This window comes from Chinchilla lanigera, unplaced genomic scaffold (assembly GCF_000276665.1).
Source record: "Chinchilla lanigera isolate Chin_1 unplaced genomic scaffold, ChiLan1.0 scaffold00004, whole genome shotgun sequence".
Classification (NCBI taxonomy): Eukaryota; Metazoa; Chordata; class Mammalia; order Rodentia; family Chinchillidae; genus Chinchilla; species Chinchilla lanigera.
Window position 1 is genome coordinate 5166976 of NW_004955405.1, and position 21694 is coordinate 5188669.

At 36.8% G+C, this 21694-nt stretch overlaps 1 protein-coding gene across 9 annotated transcripts in view; it reads left to right on the forward strand.

Annotated features, from left to right (window-relative positions):
• Positions 1–21694, forward strand: part of Pdlim5 (PDZ and LIM domain 5) — a 202415-nt gene that overhangs the window by 57198 nt on the left and 123523 nt on the right. For all 9 annotated transcript variants that reach the window (XM_013517363.1, XM_005374260.2, XM_005374259.2 and 6 more), the window contains exon 3: positions 13177–13328. In XM_013517363.1, coding sequence (XP_013372817.1) covers positions 13177–13328 — 152 coding nt within the window. The remainder of the gene's footprint in view (positions 1–13176; positions 13329–21694) is intronic.

The window sequence follows — 21694 nt, forward strand, 5'->3', positions numbered from 1 at the left end:
CTTGCATTTGAATTTGTCTTTGATTTTATGTAGTTTAGAATTGAAATACCATGTTACAGATTTGTTCCTGTATACTTTGTATTCAAGTCCATGAAGAATGTTTGGGTCTTTTTTCCACAGCATTTTCTCTTTTCTACCCTGTTTACTCAAAAATATTTTTTGGATACCTATAATGTGAGATGCATACCTCCTAAACCTATAAAATATGTATAAAAATGTCATAGAAACAAATATTTAATCAGCTTCAAGAAATAGGGCTCGTATTATTAGTTTCATGTGGGTGTGGAGTTTTTGATGCAGGGAATCAGACCCAGGGCCTCCCACATGCTAGGCCACAGTTCTACCAGCTGAGCTATATTTCCAGTCCTGATTGTGTTTTTAAAGTGAGATTTGGGCAAGCAGATTTCATACATTTTATTAGCTATTTAAATCTAATTCTAGACGTTTAAATAAAGAAAATAAATATGCTAAAGAAATCCATTTGAATTAAGGTTGGGTTATGTTTGTCAGTTTTTGTTATTTTGCTTTTACAGTGCTTCAGAGAAAAGGTTTTGGTTTGCTTATCAGTGTTGTAGGATACTTCCTACCTCCTTTGATTTTTTTCAGTTAAAACAGAACAAAAACAGTTTATTTGAAAAAAAAATTGTTACTCTTGTAACTTTCTATAACTCCTTGGAGAATACTTATAGAAAATTTATGTTATTATTGCAGTAGTTTTGTGCCAGAACCATTTTTTAAGTCCATGAATTGTGCCAGTGATGAAAAAACTCTTGCAAAGAATATATTTCCTATCTGAGTATTTCTGAGCTATTAGGCATTATGTGTCAGCACATTAGAATCTATTCTAGTTCTGTAATAATGAACATTATACTTGGAGAACTCCTGGGATAGTTAAGAGATTTTGTTCCTGGGGTGAGAGTTTTCTAACTCAAATTTAATATTTTGATATTGTATGTTCTTTTTCACTTGGCTTGGAAGTTGAGGAAATGACTTATAAAAATTGCATTTACCTACAGTTTCAGAAGATCTACCTCATCTTTAAACAGAACCTGGTGGGGAGAGGGGATTGGTATCTTAGGTGTAGTTACCAGTGTTAATCTGTTCCTTGGTAAACTAGAGTTAACTGATTTGCTTTTACTCTTTTAATTATCTGTGTGGATTTTTTTTAAAACTATTTCCTCTAATTTTCAGTGCATAGAAATGCTGATTTTTCTATATGCAACAAATTTATTTGAGTTTGAGATGTTTGTGGGCACCTTTTTCTAAGCCACAATATATTTTATATTTCTTGTAGAGAAATATTCACATTTAACAGCAAAGCACATTAAATCTTTGAATGTAGACACATGGGTTATAAAATGAAAGGGATATGTGTCATTGCAGTAGTGAATCACACTTTAAGAAGACATGTTCATATTATATTAGACTCAGAATGAAATGCTGTTCAGTAAATGATAGGAAATATAATTGGTCTATAAAAATAGTATTAGTACAAGCCCTGTGTTGGAGGTAGATAGCTCAGTGGCTTTATAAGGAAAGAGGCATCATCACCCCCTTACTTCTGTTTGGTTTGCTAAGGAGTGGTGACGTATACTTTGAGATATTCTCTCCATTGCTACCATATAAGGTATATTCTCTAACTTTTGGGTGAAAGTGAATACAGTTTGACTCATAAACCAGAAACTAGAACCCGTAGTTAAAGTGAGCACTTTGTGAGCACTCTGTGACTCTGACTCACAGAGAAGATGTCAGTGATTGTTTTGTCTCCCTACTCTTCTAACTTACAAAAAGCCAAATCATTTTATTTCACAGAGAAAAAGTAAACTAAATTTTCAAAGGACATGTTCATATTAGACATGTACATTTGCCTATGTCCTGTTGCTGTAGCAACATACCTGAGGTTGGGACTTGTACAGAAAAGAGACTGATTTACCTCACAGTTTTAGAAAATGAAAGTTAAAGAGCTGGCAGTCCCTAGGGATGCATATCTGATGAGGACCCTCTTGGCTGGCTCACCGTAGAGCAGATGGTATTATGGCATGAGTGTGTGTAAGACAGGAAGCCAGAGGGTAGGGGCTGGCCAGTCTTGCTCTTTTCTAACTTCTCATTCTTGTGGAAAGTAACTCAGACTTCACAGTAGCTACAATAATCCCATCCAAGAGCCATGCACCCAGTGACCTAATCACCTACCTAAGGCTTCACCACCTTCCAACATTGCTCTTCTGAGGACCATGCTTTCTATTACATGAGGCTTGGAGGCACATGCACCCCATTACAACATCCATGTAAATATATCTGAGTGCCACTTGAAGTGCCAGCAATATAACGATACTATAATGTAAGACAGAATGACATCACATGTTCAAGTGCAGGATTGTAGGTAGATTAACAGCATTGGAGAGAGCAAACATTGAGATTTGAAAAAAGTTTTTATGGATTTTTTTAAAAACATCACTTCATGAATTGCCCCAGTTGCTAGTAAACACTACTCTGGGATTTTATTTATTTGTGATATATTTTGTGGTGTTTGAATGGTACCTATCACTGTAAGAAAACAAGTTCTGTGTGAGTTCTCTATTATAAGAATAACGCAGTACCTATACATTCTTAGGTGTTTTGGGAGGGGGGATGAGACAACCAGTCACATTTATGGTACTCTAGTAAATGTGTGGGAGACAGATACAGTGCCTAGAAACTTTCAGCTATAGGCTCATGTATCCAGATTCAAATGTATTCTATAACTGGTACTGCAAAATATGTGGTAAAATAAAATTAAGGGTTGCTCATTAGATTTGAAAAAAATAGCACTTTTCTCAGTACTTTCTCACTTCAAGGAAATCCTGTTCATGAAATTGATATAATTTTATTAGGAGATTTCTTCAAATTTTGGTAACAGGACAGTTAGAAAAACAAAAGCTTTCATTTTGCTGTGCTTGGTTCCCATGATTTTTTGACATGGGAAATTTCAGTGTTTCTTTCTATAGCTATCATATTTATTGTTCCTTTTTTTACATTTACTTAGTCTTATGGCATTCCAGCCATACCCATGGTGTTAAGGTTGTGTTTCCAAGCATTCCATATTTGTTGAAAATATGCCGAGGGTTGAACACTTGTACTTTAGTAGTGACTGATGAGATGGGTGCCATTTCTCCTGCTTGTTACCCATAGTATATTATTGGATAATTGCCCGTTTACTTCTTTTGAATTAGCATGAATTGTTCTGCTTAGTAAGCATCTACCAATTAAAATGATGTTATGTATATTTAAAAACTGATTTTGATAGTAGGCTTTGGGTTTGCATATTTTCAGTAAGTAATTTTTCTTCCTGAAATCTGCTTTCTGAGTGTCATAGGGAAAGACAAATAGAGGATCATGTATGCATACTGTACATTTCTTGTAATTTTGAAGGTTAAGTCCATTTTACTAGAGAATTCTGAGACATTGTTAAGAGTTACTGCTATAGTGAAACATTTTGCTTTTGTTATGGAAAGGTTTAGTGTAATATACCAAATAATCATTTTCAGTAGGAGTCTTAAAAGTTAATCTCATTTAAATACTATCTGCTATATTTGGTTATTATTTTTTACTTTTTTTTTTTTTTTTTTGGTTTTTTTCAGGTACCGGGAATTGAACTCAGGACCTTGCGCTTGCCAGGCAGGCGCTGTGCCGCTGAGCTAAATCCCCAGCCCGGTTATTATTTTTTAAAAATGAAAGTTCTGTTGCTTTGTTTCTGTGATTGAGATCTTTGAAAGAGGTAAAAGCTATGGGGAGATTAGTGTAGCAGGAATATCTCACACCTCATAGATTCTACATAGCATACATCTTTGTGGGTAAGATACATTTTTTGTTTGTATTTTTCAGATATTTGTCTTAATGGTCTGCCATGTGAGATACTATCTTATTTTCAGTGCAGTTTTGTAAATGGTAGGGCCACCTTTTCTCTTTTGAGAAGTTTTCAGAAGAAATACTGCTGGAACTATACATATTTGTGTGGAGATTAAGCATTCTGGAAAATTGTAGTTTTATTTTTATTTGAGAATAATAAATTAATGCTAACTTGGAAGATGCACCTATGTGTTAGTATAGGAGAGTTTTCTCTAGATAATACTTAACTAATTATCATCATTATGTTATTTTACCAATGCAAAACAAAGTGTGAACTCTTTTCCATAGTGACTATATTGTTTTCAATTTATGTATTACTATGTGTGTGTCGATGTACAACATACCCAGAGACAAGGCTTGGACCTCGTTTTCCAATGCCTGAGGTATCTCACAATTCTAACTTCTCTCATGCTCTGATCTGTACTGATACCCTCCCTTGTTTTCCTTTGTATCCTCTGGTTTTTCTTTCCTTGCTGTCCTTTCTTGACCCCCAACTCAAGTGGCAACACCTAATTCTTTTGGGAAGTGGCAAGTAAGGTCACTTCTGGGTGAATGGAGTTTGAAAAGCCCAGGCTCAGTTCTGAACAGTAAAGGAGGATATCCACAGTGAGATTTCTGAATCAGAGGCAAGTCTGTCTCTATGGCTGAATGAAGTAGAGTTTAGGCTTAGAAGAGCAGACGGAAGAGATGTTTGGCCTTTCTTTAAGAAAAGCAGAATTGACTGGTCAGTTTGAAAAGTTGACTTCTTTGCCCTATAGGTCCTTGAAGTAGGCTTCTATCCCATGTGAATTTTGTGGTTTAGTATAACGATGAACAAATACTGTTGAGGATTTGTTGTGCATTTTGTGGTATGTACTGTGCTAGAGTTTTAATTAGTTCAGCAGTTCTGTGAGACATGTGAAATTATAGTTCCTATTTGCAAGCTGGGGCTTCCAGAGGCCAAGTTACTGCAGTTTACACAAGTAGCAAATAGCAGAACATGAATATGAACTCATGTTTGCCTAACTTCAGAGTCTTTCCTCGGAATATGTTCTTACTTGGTGTACAGATGTAGCAAGTCACTTAACCAATTTGAAGATTTGTTCTCCCTTCTTTAAAATAGCCTAAAACTACAGCAGTGAGGAATGGTAAGGCGACTCCGCAGTCCCTGGCTTACTGTTGGTGCTCAGTAAATAGTGCTACTACTCTTTCTGAGTTCTTTCTTTCTCAGGGCAGTGAGTGACGTTTGAGAGGATCTTTTTCCTAAAGTGCCAAAAGAAAATTTACATTTGGGTGCTTTCCTAGTGAAAGGGGAGCCCAAGGCACCAGTTTCTTTTTCTCTTACATCCTCCTGCATGCCACACACAGTCTTCCCCATGTGCTTACTAAAGACTGGACTTCCTTTCCAGAGCATACTTGTAATCCACAATTATACATAGAAGAGTTAAAGTGCAGCTGTTCCCAGAGGTGAGTACAGGTGATTCATATTAGATCCTTTCCTCTCTAAGCTGATGGGGAGGCTCAGGAAAGATACCAGTTTCTTGAAGACGTTATAGTTGTCCTGGCGTACCTTCATGTCAGCATCACTAACCAGTATTGAATTTAGAGGTAGTTCTAGCATATGCAGCTATATTTGCCTGCAACTTTAGTGAGGCCAGAAAATAATGTTTTTTAAAGAGCATACAGCTGCAATTAAGTCTGTGGAAAATTGAGCGGCAGTACTGAAATATGTATTTGAAGATCAAAGGGGAACCATTTGCTTGTGATTAGTGTGATTTAAACTGTGCTTGACCTAAGGGTCGCCTATGACTGCTTCCTTCCTACACATCGTGCATTTATGAAATACACACATATCTGGCTGCAACATGTATGAGATATGCTGATGACAGAAAGTTATTAGTGCTTCAAACAATGCAAGCTATTCAAGCTGGCAAAAGTAGTAAAAGATGAGCTATACAAGTAAGTGACCTTACCGTCTTCCCTTGGCTGCTCACGGTTCATAATAATGTTGCATACCACCCAATTAAGGGAAAAGGAACATTGGTCTTTCTGATGAGTAAATGGCTTGGGGAGTGGCACTGGGGAAAAAGGAAGCTTGTAGGGTATATTCAGTGAGGTGGGTACTACCTTCTCACAAGGCTTGAGTTTGTTTCTACCTAGCACTTCTCACTACATACACACAGCATTACTTCAGGCTCTTCATGCCCATAAGTTTAATTCATGTGAGTAAGAAGCCTGGCAGAGAATAAGGAAGGTAGAGATTTATAAAAGCTGTCAATGTTGAAAACTTACTGTGATTAATGTTAATAAAAACTGTAAGCAAGAAGGAGTTTAATGTAGAAATTTAAATCTGTGAAAACCTACCCCATGAGAGGGAGAAAAAGCTGACATCCCTTGGGTGACTTCTCTTTGTTCTCATGTGACATTTTAGGCTCATTCTGGTCCCCTATCCAAGGAGAAATGCTAGGGTCTCCAGACTGTCCCAGCTTCACCCCTGAGGGTCAGTTAGCTCAGGTTACATCAGTTTTTCCCTCCCAAACCCTGGGCTCTGGCAGCACCAAAGACCATGATGCTGGCTGAAATAGACACTCATTCCCTATCAGGATCTGAGCCCAAGAAATGCACATCATTGGCCAGGCTGGGTCTGCATCAAAGATGGGATAGACAGACAGGAAGACCTACAGTCTCCCTCGGAGGAGAATAAAGAGAAGTGAGTGTGTGGGCGGCCAGTGCAGGGCAGGCTGGGGCACGTGGGCCAGCTCAGTGGTGCTCTGCTCTCCAGAGCCAGGTGAAGCCTGTGGTGTAATAGAAACAGGAGGGAGCCACCCCCACTCTTTGCTGCCCAGGGTGCCCTCAGGACCTCCTTCCCAAGGGCTGGAAGGCAGATTCAAACACTAAGACAGCTTGGTGAGGAACACACTCTCGCTGTGGAAACAAGGACCTTGGACCCAGCCCAGGCTTGCAGCAGCTAGGGGGAACCGGGCAGCTATCCTCACTCTCTCTGCTCCCTGCTCCTCTGCAGAGCCCTGTCTGCCTGCGTGGGGCAGTGGCAGTCTCTTCCTGGTTCAGAAAGGCCTTTCCAGAGAGGTGGCTGCGCAGTGGTAGCTTAGATATGAAAATCCTCCTCAGCCAGTCACCTGAACTTCTCTAGGTGTTAAGGTTGTGAATTTTTATTTACCCTTTGTTTTTAATGACCATTTATCTTTCGGAATAAGATTGTGTGATAGTGTATAAATAGCAAAAGCAAAACATGAATTTTTTGTACAATTAGGTACTTCAAGAAAAATAAAACATTTCTTGGTAAAAAAGAAATAAAGTATTTCTTGTGAAAGATTGATTGTTGAGGTGGTGATGGGTGTTTGTTTCCACTTCTGCTGTTTAAGTTATATTCTTAATACTGGTGTGCAAGTTACCAAGGGAATTGTGGCATCTTAAGTTTATTGGTACAAAATGATCACATTCATCATAGGGAATTTGTATCTGTACATGATATATCCTGATTCCTCTTTTTTCCCCAATCCTCTCCGCATCCTTCAGCCTCTCTTTTGCTCCTCATTTACAAAGCTTAGTTTCCTTTTTTTATCCTTCTGTTTTTTTCCCTTTCTAGTCCCCCTTCACCTTTCTTTTGAACAATTGCTACTTTACAATGCCTGTTACAGCCTTTGGTTCTTATTTACACTTTCAGCTTCTCACACCAGGGAAACAATGCATTATTTACAAATATGCATCTGATTTATTTTACTTAAGAGTATGGTCTCAAGATGTATCCATTTACCTAAAAATGTCTCAAGTTTATCCTTCTTTATGGCTGAGTAGTACTCCATTGTATTAAAAAAACACATCTTTTTTATTCATTCCTCGGTTGATGGACATTTGAGTTGTTTCCAAGATTTAGCTATTACACACTGTGCAGCTATAAACATGGTGTGCATACATCACTGTGGTATGATGTTTTTTAATTATTTCGGGAAGATGCCCAGAAGGGGAATAGATGTCAAATGGGACCTAGTAGATGTCAAATGTAGTCCTAGTTTTCTGAGGAATCTCCGTACTGATTTCCACAGTGGTTGCACCAGTCTGTACTCCCACCAACAGTGAAGGAGATTTCCTTCTTCCTCACAGCCCCACCAGCATTTGTTACTGGTTGACTTCATGATAATAGCCATTCTTTCTGGAGTGAAATGGAATCTCAGTGTTGTTTTAATTTACATCTCCTGCATGAACAGTGATGTTGAACATTTTTTCATATATTTATTTTTTGTTTGCACATCTTCATCTGAGAAGAGTGTACTCATCTCAGATGCCTATTTTTGGATTGGGTCTTTAAATTTGGGGAGTCTAATTTTTTTCAGTTGTTCATATGTTCTGGATATTAATCCTTTGTCTGAAGGACATTTGGCTAAAATTTTTTCCCACTCTGTGGGTTGTCTTTTCACTCTATTGGTAATTTCTTTTGTTGTGCAAAAGATTTTTTAATAGGATGGGATTCCAGTTGTTGATTCTTTGTAGTATTTCCTGTGCAGTTGGGTTTTGTTCAGGAAGTCTTTGTCTACACGTATGTCTTAAAGAGTTCTGTCTGTTTTATTTTCCAGCAGATTGAGTGTTTCTGTTTTATTTTTATTTTTTTTTTAATTTTAAAAATAAAAGGAGGGAAACATTAACAGACAGAAAACCTTTACAAAATAGCAAAAGAACAATACAGACAATACAGAGTTACAAAGTGGTAAGAAATTAACAATGCTTGTTGTATTACATATTGATATCTTCAAAGTGGTTTCTCATGAAAACAGATAGAGACATGCAATATTGATCAGTCAAGAACTCATTAACAGTTTCCTTCAGCAAAGAAATAGAAGACAGTAGAACAACTATGTTAACTATCCTGTATATACATACATACAAAATTTCTCCTTCTTTCCCTTCTTTTTTCCCACATCCCAGTTGCCTTTTACCCTTGAGTGTTTTCCTATCATTTCATAATATCTATCATACCTCCCAGTTTAAATAAACTCTTTCAGGTTTTATGCTAGTGAGACAATGTGCTTGCACATGCAGGTCTGATTTGTCTCACTTATGAGTATGGTCTCTAGTTGTGACCATTTACCTATAAAAGCCTCGAGTTTATCTTTCTTTATAGCTGAGCAATATTCCGTTATAGAAAAGTACCACAATTTTCTTATCCACTCCTTGGTGGATGGACATTTGGGTTGCTTCCACAATTTAGCAATTACAAATTGTGCTGCTATGAACATAGGTGCACATATATCACTGTGATATGATGTTTTTAGATCTTCTGGGAAAATACCCAGAAGGGGAATAGCTGGGTTGAATGGGACCTCTAGACCTGGTTTTCTGAGGAATCTCCAAACTGATTTCCACAGTGGTTTCACCAGTCTGCATTCCCACCAGCAGTGAAGGGTTCCTATTTCTCCACAGCCTCGCCAGCATTTGTTATTGGTTGATTTCTTAATGCTAGCCATTCTTACTGGGGTAAAGTAGAATCTCCGTGTTGTTTCAATTTGCATTTCTTGAATGACTAATGATGTGAAACATTTTCTCATGTATTTATTTGCCATTTGTATTTGCTTATCTGAGAGGTGTGTATTCATCTCAGCTGCCCATTTTTGGATTGGGTCTTTGAATTTGGGGGGGGCTGATATTTTTAAATTTTTTATATGTTCTAGATAGAAGCCCTTTGTCTGAGGGACAGTCAGGTAAAATTTTTTCCAAGTTTGTGGGTTTTCTTTTTACCCTGCTGGTGATATCTTTAGATGTGCAGAAACTTTTCAGTGGGGTGAGATCCCAGTTGTTGATTCTTTCAAGTGTTTTACATGAAGTTTGATTTTTGTTCATGAACTCTCTGCCTACCCCTATGTCTTCAAGGTTTTTACCTACTTTCTCTTCCAATAGATTTAGTGCTTCTGTTTTAACATTGAGATCTGTAAACCACTTTGACTTGAGTTTGGTGCATGGTGATAAACTTGGGTCTATATTCAGTCTTTGGCAGGTAGCAAGCCCATTTTTCCAGCACCATTTATTAAAGAGGCTATCGTTCTTCCAGTGAGTTTGTTTGGCCCCTTTTTCAAAGATTGGGTGGCTGAGTATGTTTTTGGTTGTGGCTGTTTCTTACAGTCTGTTCCGCTGATCCTCAGGTCTGTTTTTTTAGCCAGTACCAAGTTGATTTTATTACAGCACCTTTGTAGTATAATTTCAGGTCAGGGATTGTAATTCCATCTGACTTGTCCTTTTTGCCCAGGATCGCTTTTGCTATTCTAGGTCTCTTCTGGTTCCAGATGAATTAAAAGCATGTTTCCTCGAGATCTGTGAGGTATGCTAACTGTAGTTTAATGGGAATTGCATTGAATTTGTACAGCAGTTTTGGGAGTATGGCCATTTTCACAAGAGTGTTTCTGTTTTAATATATCAATCTTTGATCCATTTTGATTTTAGTTTAGTGCATGTTGAGAGCTTGACCTTGAACTTCTGGGCTTAACCAATCTTCTTGTCTCAGCATCCTGAGTTGGAAGGACTACTCGTGTACATTCTCATGCCTGGGTGTTTTTAAAAAAAGATTTAATAGATTCTAATAAAACATTTGTCTAAAACTTCTGTTATTTAAGGCTCTTGGAGAAGAATTGACTAAAATGTGATCCCTGAATTTATGAGCTTATTTTGAAGTTGAAAACACATCGGTGACAAATTACATCTACCTGGTATTTCAGGCTTCAGTTTTATTCTGCAGGCTAGGAAGCAGGAGACATTTTGAGTTTTTCTACCCTCGTTTTATGAAGATGACATTGATATAAATAAATAGAGCCCTATAGTGTTGTCAGTGGGGCCACTGTTTCAGTCTGTTTGCTGTTGCCAGTAATGCATTACCACAGACTGGATGAGTCCTTAAAGCAGAGTTTTACTTTGGCTCCCCATTGCAGAGGTCCTAGCTCAAGGGGTCACACCTTGTGGTGATCTTGTTGGCAGAGTGTGGAAGTGGTACAAAGGAGGGTAGCACATGGTAAAAGACAGGGAGAAGTTGTGTTTGGGGAGGGAAAGAAAGAGAAAAAGAATGGGAGGGGGGAAAGAGAGCGAGAATGAAAGAGAAATTGATTCTTCTGTTCTGTCTGCCCTGGCCCAAATAACATCTAAGAGAAACTGTTATGTTTCTAGTTTCCCTCATTATCAGAACTCCAGAAATTAGTATTATTATTATTTTTTGCTCATTTAGGCAGGGAATAGATTTGCGGGGGGTGTCTTTTGAGACAGAGCCTCACTGTGCAGTTCAGGCTGGCCTTGAGTTCACTCTGTAGCCCAGGCTGGTCTCAAACTGTCAACAGTCCTCCTGTGTGCTGGGATTATACTTCCAGACTTGTCTCTTGTTTTAGGATTAGACCATAACTCTGTACCTATAGTTCACATAATACAGTTTTAAAACTGGCATGGAATTACAAGGCTTTGCGATTGTCAAGCATAGCCCCTACATTTCTCAGAATAGTAATGTGAGGTCAAGGAACTAATAGCTGACATTTTATTCAGCTGTTGTCTCTTACACTCATGTAGTCCTGTGATATAAGTGATTTTTCCACAGTCACATAGAAAGTGGTAGGATAGCTGGCTGTAGGAACAGTTTCCTTTATAAATGTACTTTATATAGTTTAGTTCTGTGTAAGAGAGAAGAACAGTTAGTATTTTCCATTAGTAAATAGTTCCTCTAATATTTAATTAATAAAATACTAATTCTAGTAATCCAAACATTATTTAATGAGTAAAATAATGTATGTTGTACAGTAAAATGCGTGTATTTTGTGAGGGTCTGTAATGTGGGGGCAGAAGCACATACTTTAAAGCGTTTTAAATAAATACATGAAAAAATGTTCAACATCATTAGTCATTCAAGAAATGAAAATTAAGAACACTGAGGTTTCATCTCACCCCAGAAGAATGGCTGTTAGCAAGAAATCAGCCAATGGCTATTATCAACAAATGCTGGTTAAAAAAGAAAAACAAACAGACAAATGCTGATGAGGCTGTGGGGAAAAAGAAACCCTTCTCCACTGTTGGTGGGAGTGTAGACTGGTGCAACCCCTGTGGAAATCAGTCTGGAGATTCCTCAGTAAACCAGGACTAAAGGTCCCATTCAACGCAGCTATTTCCCTTTTGGGTATTTTTCCAGAAGAACTACCAACATCACACCACAGCAATATATGTGCACCCATGTTTATAGCTGCTCAGTTTGCAGTAGCTAAATTGTGGAAGCAACCCAAATGCCCACCAACTGAGGAATGGATAAAAAAGATGTGGTATTTTTACATAGTGGAATATTACGCAGCTATAAAGAAAGATAAACTTGAGACTTTCATAGGTAAATGGGTGCAACTAAAATCCATACTCATAAGTGAAATAAATCAGACCTGCTTGTGTAAATACCGTATTGTCTCACTAGTGTAGGAACCTGAAAGAGTAAGTAAAAGTAAAGGTATAATAGATATTGTGAAAAGGAAAGAAACTGCTCAAAGGGAGGGAACAACTGGGATGAGGAAGAAGGGAAAAAATATGGATAACTGATAACTAGGATATCACACAGGATAACTGAGAGAGTTGTACTACTGACTTCTATTGCTTTATTTGAAAGGAATAGTTAATGTTTGTTTGATCAATCTTACATGCCTATGTTTAACTGAGTAACCAATTTGAAGATAACAATATGTAATAAATAACTATTGTTAATTTCTGATCATCTTGTCTGAAACTCTGTATTGCTTCTATTGTTTGGGTGTTGTTTTGTTTATGTCTGTTTGTTAATGTGTTTTCTTTCTTTTTCTTTTTTTTTTTTTTTCTTTTTCGGTACTGGGAATCGAACTCACCACCTTGAGCTTGCCAGGCAGGCGCTTGTGCTGCTAAGCTATATCCCTAGCCCAATGTATCTTCTTTCTTTATCTTTAAAAAAAAATTATTTCAAAGAGTATGAATACTTCATTGAGATAGCATTCTTTTTCTTCTGCTAAAATGTGACATTTCTTTGGCTACATTTTCTTCCCCATTCAAAAGAATCACGTACTACTGTTGTATAATAAAGAAATGGAGAAATTATCAGAGAACATTTCTCATAAAATTGTTTTCTCATACAGTAGGAATTTAAGAAAATAAACATGAAAATCATTTGAATTTTTAAGTTTACATATTAAACAAGCAATAACATATTTATATTAGTATAGTATATGTTTTTCCTTTAGTGTAAGTAAAAGTGTGATTTTTATCTGCATTAATTAGTCTTTGTTTTTAAAAAATGACACCCCTGATGAAATGTATTTATTCTAGCTAAAAGATGGAGGCAAGGCATCCCAGGCAAAAGTGAGAATAGGCGATGTGGTCCTCAGCATTGATGGAATAAGTGCAAATGGGATGACTCATCTGGAAGCCCAGAACAAGATAAAGGGCTGTACGGACTCCTTGAATATGACTCTGCAAAGGTAGGTTGCTTTTTGTTTGGAGAAAAGAACATGGAGTAATGTTTTTGTGTGTGATTCATGGTGTTAACTAAGAAACACTACTATTACTGTTTTTTCAAGTAGATAAATAAAAAAATGTAATGGCTTTTCAGTTGGATAATTGAGCAGTATGAATATCACTGAAAGTTAGGGATTATTTCCAAAGGCATGTATTCACATACTCATAAAAATTAGTATTAGAGAATTCAGGAATTCCTGAAATTTCTTAGTGAAGTACAGGCTAAACATTCTTAGTGTTGGGCAAAATTCTTGTTCTTAATATTTTCAGCAGTATATTAGAGGGTACCATTCTAGAGTGCAATTTGACTTTCTTAGTTTACATTTTTCATTTTTTATTCTGAACAGAACACACTCACTTCAAGGCTGGGTTTTAAGAAAAATTTATTGTCTTTCTTAAAGTTACTCTGACTTCAATCATAAAATAGTTATCTTATTGATCATAATAATGTTTATTTTTTTTGGATTTTTATTTTAAAAATTTAAAAAACTGACAAAACAATAATGAAGACAATAATGAAGACAAAATCAAAACAACACAAAAACAACAAAAATGATACATGACCTCAAAACAAAATGATAGAAATTTATAATGGTGGCTATATTACATACTGTTATCTTCCAACGAAGTTGCTCAGTCCGTTAGACATAAGGATGTAAGATTGATCAAACAATCAAAGACAGTAACAAGTTAAAAAAAAAAAATTAGAAAAAAAAATAAATAAAAAAACATTGGTAATGATGCAGAGCTTCACCATACAAGATGGTAGGAGTTCAGCATTGGTTCTTATGCTGCATATTGTTTTCAGGTCACTCGTTCTGATTACCAGATCCAAGTGTACAGAATTGGACAAGAAAAGAAATTTTAAGCATTGACTGTTAAGATATCAGCGATATACCTATCCCACCTATCCTTATATATACATATAAATTTTCTTTTTCATTTAAAAAACACAAAATAAAAAAAAAGGCATAAACAAAACAGAGCAATAAAAATGATACAGAATTTCAAAACATGATAGGATATTAATAGTGGTTGTTATATTACATAATGTCCTCTTCAAAATGGTTGCACATATAACCAGATATAGGCATGCAAGATTGAGCAAACAATCACACATTAACAGTTCCTTTCAATAAACCAACAGATATTAGTAGTACAATTATCCTAGCTATCCTGTGTGTATATGCACATATTTTTTCCCTCTTCCTTCTTTTTCCTCTCCCCTCCTTCATCCCAGTTGCTCCTTCCTACTTAAGCAGTTTCTTTTCCCTTTCACAATATCTATTGTACCTTTCAGATTTTATTTACTCTTTCAGGTTCTTATAGTAGGGAGGAAATACAATGTTGACATATGTGAATCTGATTTATTTCACTAATGAGTATGGTCTCTAGTTGCATCGATTTACCTATAAAAGCCTCTAGTTTATCTTTCTTTATAGCTGAGTAATATTCCATTGTATAAAAATATGTCTTTTTTATCCATTCCTCAGTTGATGGACATTTGGGTTGTTTCCAAGATTTAGCTATTAAAAATTGTGCTGCTATAAACATGGGTGTGCACATATCACTGTGGTATGACAATTTCAGTTCTTCTGGAAATATTACCCAGGAGGGAATAGCTGGGTGGAATGTTTATGTTTTTTTGAACATCCCAACATTTGACCTGAATTGAAATTACTTGCAGTGTGTGTTAAAAATACAGACACTATGCTGAATGAGAATTTCTGAAAGTAAGGATTGGGAACATATTTGGTTCAGTTACCTGGGATTATAATGAATTGTAAAGGTGGAAACACTGTAGTGTCTTAGGCTTAAAGGTAGGAGCATAAGGGAATGGAGATAGCATGACTGAATGATGCCTCTGAACCTTTAGATTTATAAGGGAGGCATGACCATTTACCATGTGGTTATGATTTTAAACAGTCTTGTTTTTGTGATTGTAGAAAGTGTTCTGTCTTCTATTAAAGTTAGAAAACACCACCTGCTCCCAAAGCATCTTACAGTCTTCCATAAATTTCTATACATATTGTGACTCTTTCATGGGGGAATTAAATGTGTGGTATCTTCCAAAGGCATCTGACTGTTTCTTGAGCCTCTCATGGATGTAGTGTACTATGGAAAGCATGTTAGAAAAGCTTCTCTGTTCTTTGCTACTGCTCTTCTAGCGACTGCTATTTAAAAAAAGATAAAGGGCTTATACAGGATAAGTTATACTTGTCTGGGTAAGTATCAATTTAAAATTGAACAGAGACACTGCGACTGACTTAGATGTGTAGATCCACTTTGATGTATCATGACTTTCCAGTGCTCTTTGGGGTCTTTATTTAGGGGGAGAAGTTTTTCAGTAGGTCTGCTGAATCAACTGTTTTATATATATTTACATTTTGATAGCTGTTAGCTATATATTTTAATATGTAGAAAAGTAATCAATGAGAAAAAAACCCATTGCTAAAATTGTTTCAGTAGTATTCTTGTGTTCTGTATATTGAGATATGTAACAGAAAAGTTCAAGGTTACTTTAAGTGTTCATTCTTATTTACAGGCATTTTTGCCAGGTTTGAATTTTGAAAGGGAACCAAGAATATAAGGAACTTAACTTGTCTAGATAACTAGAAAATAAATATATATGATGGTGGACTATTTCTCATGTTCAAAAATTGAAAGCTTATAGAACAGTATAAACACTTTTCCTGGGCTAAGTTACCTTTTTTTTTTTTTTCATACTGGACTGCTTATTTTCACCTCATGCTTCTTATTTCACAACTAAGGACTCAGTATCATATTTTCTATTGAAAACACTCTGGGCCTCATAAGAATAGATAAAAACCAGATGTTACTCTGTTTGGATGCATTTCCAACTTAAGCAGTCTGCTACTGACTCTAATGAAGATACATTTAAAGTACAAAATCTAACAGAAAACCAACTTACAAAACAAACTTGCTATAGACATATGGAGGTTCTACTTTATCTTATCTTCATGTTTCAGAATGTAGATGTTCAGGTACCTGACACGAGAGAGAACTTTATTATAATTCTCCTCATGGTCTTGAAAATTTCTTATGTTAGGAAATATCACCATTTTTGATAGTATACATATTTAAGAAAATTCAGTGGCATAACACTGACAGTGTTGCTGAAAAAATACATTTTCTTTTTAAGGAAAAAACATGGGAGAGTTATGCTTGAGTTGTTCCTATACTGGGGCCATTTTCTACTTTAATAATTCTTTTTTTTTGCTTTTATAAAGCAGGCATTTTTGTGAATTGAGCACCTTCCTTAACTGGACTCCATTCACTTCTTTATTCCTCACTAACCAACTGTTCTGATTCCAAACTGAATTACATACAATTTCTCTCTGAAACTTTTTCTTCATAAACATGTCATTTTCTTTGTGCATATGTAATCTCCATTATAGACTTACGTTAATTCTTTCCCTAGAAGCAGAACCAAAGATGAGGGTTCTTCTGCTAGTGAGACATAAAGGGTCTGCTTTCAAATGTTGCTTGTAAGAGAGTGAAGCAGAGCCAGGAAGAGGGGAAACAAATGGACAGAACTGTGATTTCAGGGCATAGCTAGCTTCACTAGATCTAGCAGGAAACTTGGAAATAAAATGGCACCTTGAGGCAAAAGAATTTGGGCTTTTGCTCCCTCTTCCTTGCATTAGTTCTTGGCTAATAGCTATTTAGAAGAGAAAGGGGAGTGGAGAGAGGACCAGGAGGTATTTTTTGTTGCTTCCACAGAAAGTTGCTGCTGTGTCCCTGAGTGGGATCCAAGGTTCATGTGAGGGATGTGTGTACTGTCCTGGTAGATGGGTTCCTAGAGCCTCCCCAGACAGGGTTCTTGGCTTAGAAGCTGCTGTTCCTTGTAACCTAGTGTCATTCAGACCGTCCTGTCCAGATCACCACTACTCATCTCTGAAGACCTTCCGTTCCAGTTAGGGTGGGCTTTTCACTGTCTCTCACATGTCTTTATGCCCTTTCATGAAAGTTGTTTCGTCTGCCCACCACCTGTCCACTACCATTTTATGCCATCATAGCCACAAAACCACCATCACACCTCATCTCTCGCTCGTTCCTTTTTTACCCTCTGAACTTGTAGGAAGCAGTTTTGTATAGCCCCTTTTTCAGTATTATATGGTAGGTATAATCAAGAATAACGTTAGTTCCACAAGTCATATACAAATAAACCTAATTCGTTAATGATTGTACCTGATGCTGCCAGTATTATTAGCTAAGTACTCCGTGTATATTGGTCCTGTTTTTCCAACAAAACTTTTTGAAAGCAAAGGCCATTATTTTGTACTACTTGTACCTGACAACATCTTGTCAAGTTTTATGTTTTTGATAGCCAATGAATAATTATTTAATACACAGCAACATTATTTACCCCACTTGTTTCAAAAGTGTTTATTGAACTTCTACTATGTGTCAGGCATTGTTATACATAATGAGGGCATAAAAGTGAACAAAACAGACAAAAGTCCCTGTGCTCATTATATTGACATTTTAGTGGACAGACAAAAAATAAACAGGAAAGCAAAATGCATCGTGTATCATGTGGCAGTAAACATTATGGGGAAGAATAAAACACATAAGAGAATGCAGAGGTAGGGAACTTCAAAAAGAGAGCCACAGAGAAGTTGTGGGCTGGAATGACTGAAGCAGAGGGAGGAACTAGGTATGGTTCCACTGGGGCAGAATGCATGAAGGCAGACTGGTAGGAGTTCAGGTCAGAGAGATAGATGAGTCCTTGTAAGGTTTGTAATGTAAAGTTTTCCTGGGCCCATGAAAATACCTGTGAGAAAGCTCTGCAGTTATAGGGGCACGGCCATATCCAGAGCAGAGTTTGGGAGAGGAGTGACCTCATGATTGGGAAGGGTTACCAAAGGAAGTACAGATGAAGTCTTCCCTAGTCTCACCAGTGGGCATTGCTTTTTCTGTCTAGCGCTGTGGAACGCCTTGTGAGTACCTCTCTGCCAGGTGCTACTCACCTCCGCAGAAGAACGGGGTGGGCATGTGAGAGAGAAAACCCATTTTTTTTAAAAAATGAAATTTATCAGCAGTTTTCTTTCGTGATTTTTTTGCATTAAATATTATTTTGTATATCCATTCATTTTTAAAAATTATGTGTTTTGAAAATTTTTTTTGCTTCAATGTTAGGTTCAAAGTCAGTAAACTAAAATGGATTTTTTTTTTTTTTTTTTTTTTTTTTTGGTTTTTCTCCGGTACCAGGAACCGAACTCACGACCTTGCGCTTGCCAGGCAGGCGCTTTTTGCCTTTGAGCTAAATCCCCAGCCCCTAAAATGGATTTTAGATAAGAAAAAATAAGGCAAAGATACTTGCTTAAGGTTGTTTATAACTGTTATTTCTATCTGGTTCAATTAGGAGATATGGTATAGGACATATTGTCCTGGGATAACCTACAAAATAAGATATTTTGCTATATTTTAGGTAGCTAATGAATATGGAGCTGTAGGAGATTTTAATTTGTATTTTATCCTTGAAAAGGATTGAGTATTTGGTTTTTTCTTCTGTAATTGGAACTAATTCTAGAAATACTACAACAAGACCTTTAAAAATCCTGTTTAAAATTATTTTTATCTTGGCGAACTTGTTCCTGACTTCTAGGGTCCTGGAGAAATTCTTTCCATGTTCTTGGTATCCTGAACAAAGAATTGGACAAGACATGAGGAAAAGAGAGCAAGGATTTAAATTTGTTAAGGATGGAAAAGAGAGATGATCCTCCCAGCAAGAGCAGCATCATGAGCAGACTAGCAGCAGCCGTGAGGTTAACTGCAGAGCTCTTTCCTGTCTGTCCTTTCTAGGTTGTGCCTCGCCCACCTGAACGTCACATCTGGGACAGTGGGCCTGTCAGAAACACACTGGGCCTAACATCAGATCCAAGCTCTCCTATCAGGGGTTCACTTGGTCTTGCACCAGATATAAATTAAAAATGGGAAAGGGCACTTTTCTGATTGGTCCCAACTGCAGGGTTGGGAAAGGTAGTGTTCTCCCCTGGGTCTTTGTGATTGACAGGTCACACCCACTTGTTCAACCAGCTCGCCTTGTCCTAATCTGTCTCAAAATCAGGCAAACAGCAGTATATTTATTTTTCAATATCAGATAGATTTTGTCTGTGATTTAAAAAGACTTTTTATTCATTCATTTTGTGGTTACTAGGGACTGAACCTAGGGAACACTGAGCTGCACCTTCAGCTTGTTTGTCTATTTATGTTTCTATCGGTATGTGCTAGGGATTGAACACAGGGCCTCACACACACACAGTAGGCAAGCACTCTACTGTGGAGCTACTTCCCCAGACCCTCCCTCCTTCCCTCTCTCCCTCCTTCTCTCTCTCTGTCTCTGTCTCTGTCTCTGTCTCTGTCTCTGTCTCTGTCTCTCTCTCCCTTCTCCGTCTCTCCCCTCTCCCGTCTCCTCTCTCCTCTCTCTTCTCCCTCTCTCTGTCTCTCTCTCCCCTCTCTGTCTCTCCCCTCTCCCCTCTCCTCTTTCTCTCTCTGTCTCTGCCTCTCTCTCTGTCTCTCTCTCTCTCTCTCTGTCTGTCTCTCTCTCTTTCTGTCTCTCTCTCTCTGTCTCTCTCTCTCTCACTTGAATTTGCAATCCTCCTGCCTCCACCTTCTGAATAGCTAGGATTACAGGCATGTTCCACCACCCTGGCTAGTTATGATTTCCATCCAAGACAAAGTGGATCATCTTTTAAATTATATTGTTTCATTTAATAAAAGAAGAAAATTACATTCAAGAGCTTTGATGTCTAATAATGATTGACTATATTAAAGTTGGAGTCTGTGAGTAAGATTTTAACTGCATTTATTTCAGTAATTCTCTGCGTGAAACATAGGTAAACTTGCTACTAATTTACTATGTAATTTCCCAAAAGTGACTAAACTGGGACTTGGTTTTCTTGGCTATAAAAATGAACTCATAGGTGATTTCAAAAATTCTTTTTTTGCAATAAAAATTCTAGTTCTTGATTTGGGTTTTCAGCTCTAAATGGGTAAGTTCCTTAGAGCTTGCCATAGATCAAACTAATTTAGTTTGCTTGTTTTGGCTGAGAGAATCAGGAAACTGGACTTCCTTCATTGGAGCTATCTTAAACTGTGCCAGTTAGCAAAGTGATTTGCATTGCTCTGCTCACTTTAAGGTGAAAGGTAGGTTACATAGGTATTAAAACAGCATTTAATCATTAGGAAAACACTGTGTACTTTTATATCCTTATTTTGTATTTTAATATGGGTCTTTTGGGATCATAGCTTTTCTAACCTTCCTTTTACATTATTAGTAGAAGCATGTCTATGGTTTGTTTTGATTTTGTTCTCTAGCTTCACTTATGTATAATTTATGATTGGAAGTGAAAGTTCTAGAAGGGTTGAGTTTTGAAAACTGTTGATGTACTCACTTCCTGCCTCCCTCTTTATTCTTTAAACAACAAAAAATTGCCAGAGGCCCAGTAACTACTACTAGTGAGTAACAAATTGGAATAATTTAAAAGGAACATTGAGTTACAAGAAAAAAGAAAAAGTATCTGTTTTTGTACCAGACTGAAACTGTTAACCATCTTTTGTCATTTTATGGGATTGCTTAATATCTTCTTACTCTTAGCTTTATAGGTCCAACTCTGCTTTAGTTTCACTGGCAGCATTGAGGCAGCATTTTAGAAAGTTTTTTTTTTTTTAATAAAATTTTTCATTTCTTTATCTGGGATATTTCAATTAATGTGAATTAAAACATTTAATTGGATTATCTTTTGTTTTAATCATCATCTCATATAGGTTACTATTTTTTCTTTGGTATGTATGCCTATTTTGTAATTTGGTTTTGCTTGTTTTTCTCTTCTTGGTTTTGGTTTTTAATTCTTAGGTTGGAGACTGACTATCTTATCAAAAGGACTAAATCTCATTATATCCCTGCCCTCCCTGTAATTAAAGTTAGATGAGCATGTATTAGCATCTGTTTTGTGGGTACCTTTTTGTGTATATCATTTAATCCTTATACTAATCCACTGAGGAAAGAGTTAATATACTGACTTTTCAGGTGAGGCTATATAGTAACCCCAGGCAGAAGCAGGAGGACAGCAAGTTTGAAGCTAGCCTGGCAATTTAGAAAGATCCTGTGTTGAAATTAAAAAAAGAAATTTCAACAGAGCCTGAGGATGTAGCTTAGTGATAGAGTGTCCGTGAGTTTGAGATGTCGTACCACAAAAGAAAAAATACAGTACACTTTATTTTTATTCTCACCTGCTAGTATTCTATAGCAGATTGTAACCAAATTGCTCAGTGCTTTAAAAGATCCTGCATCTTAGAATGA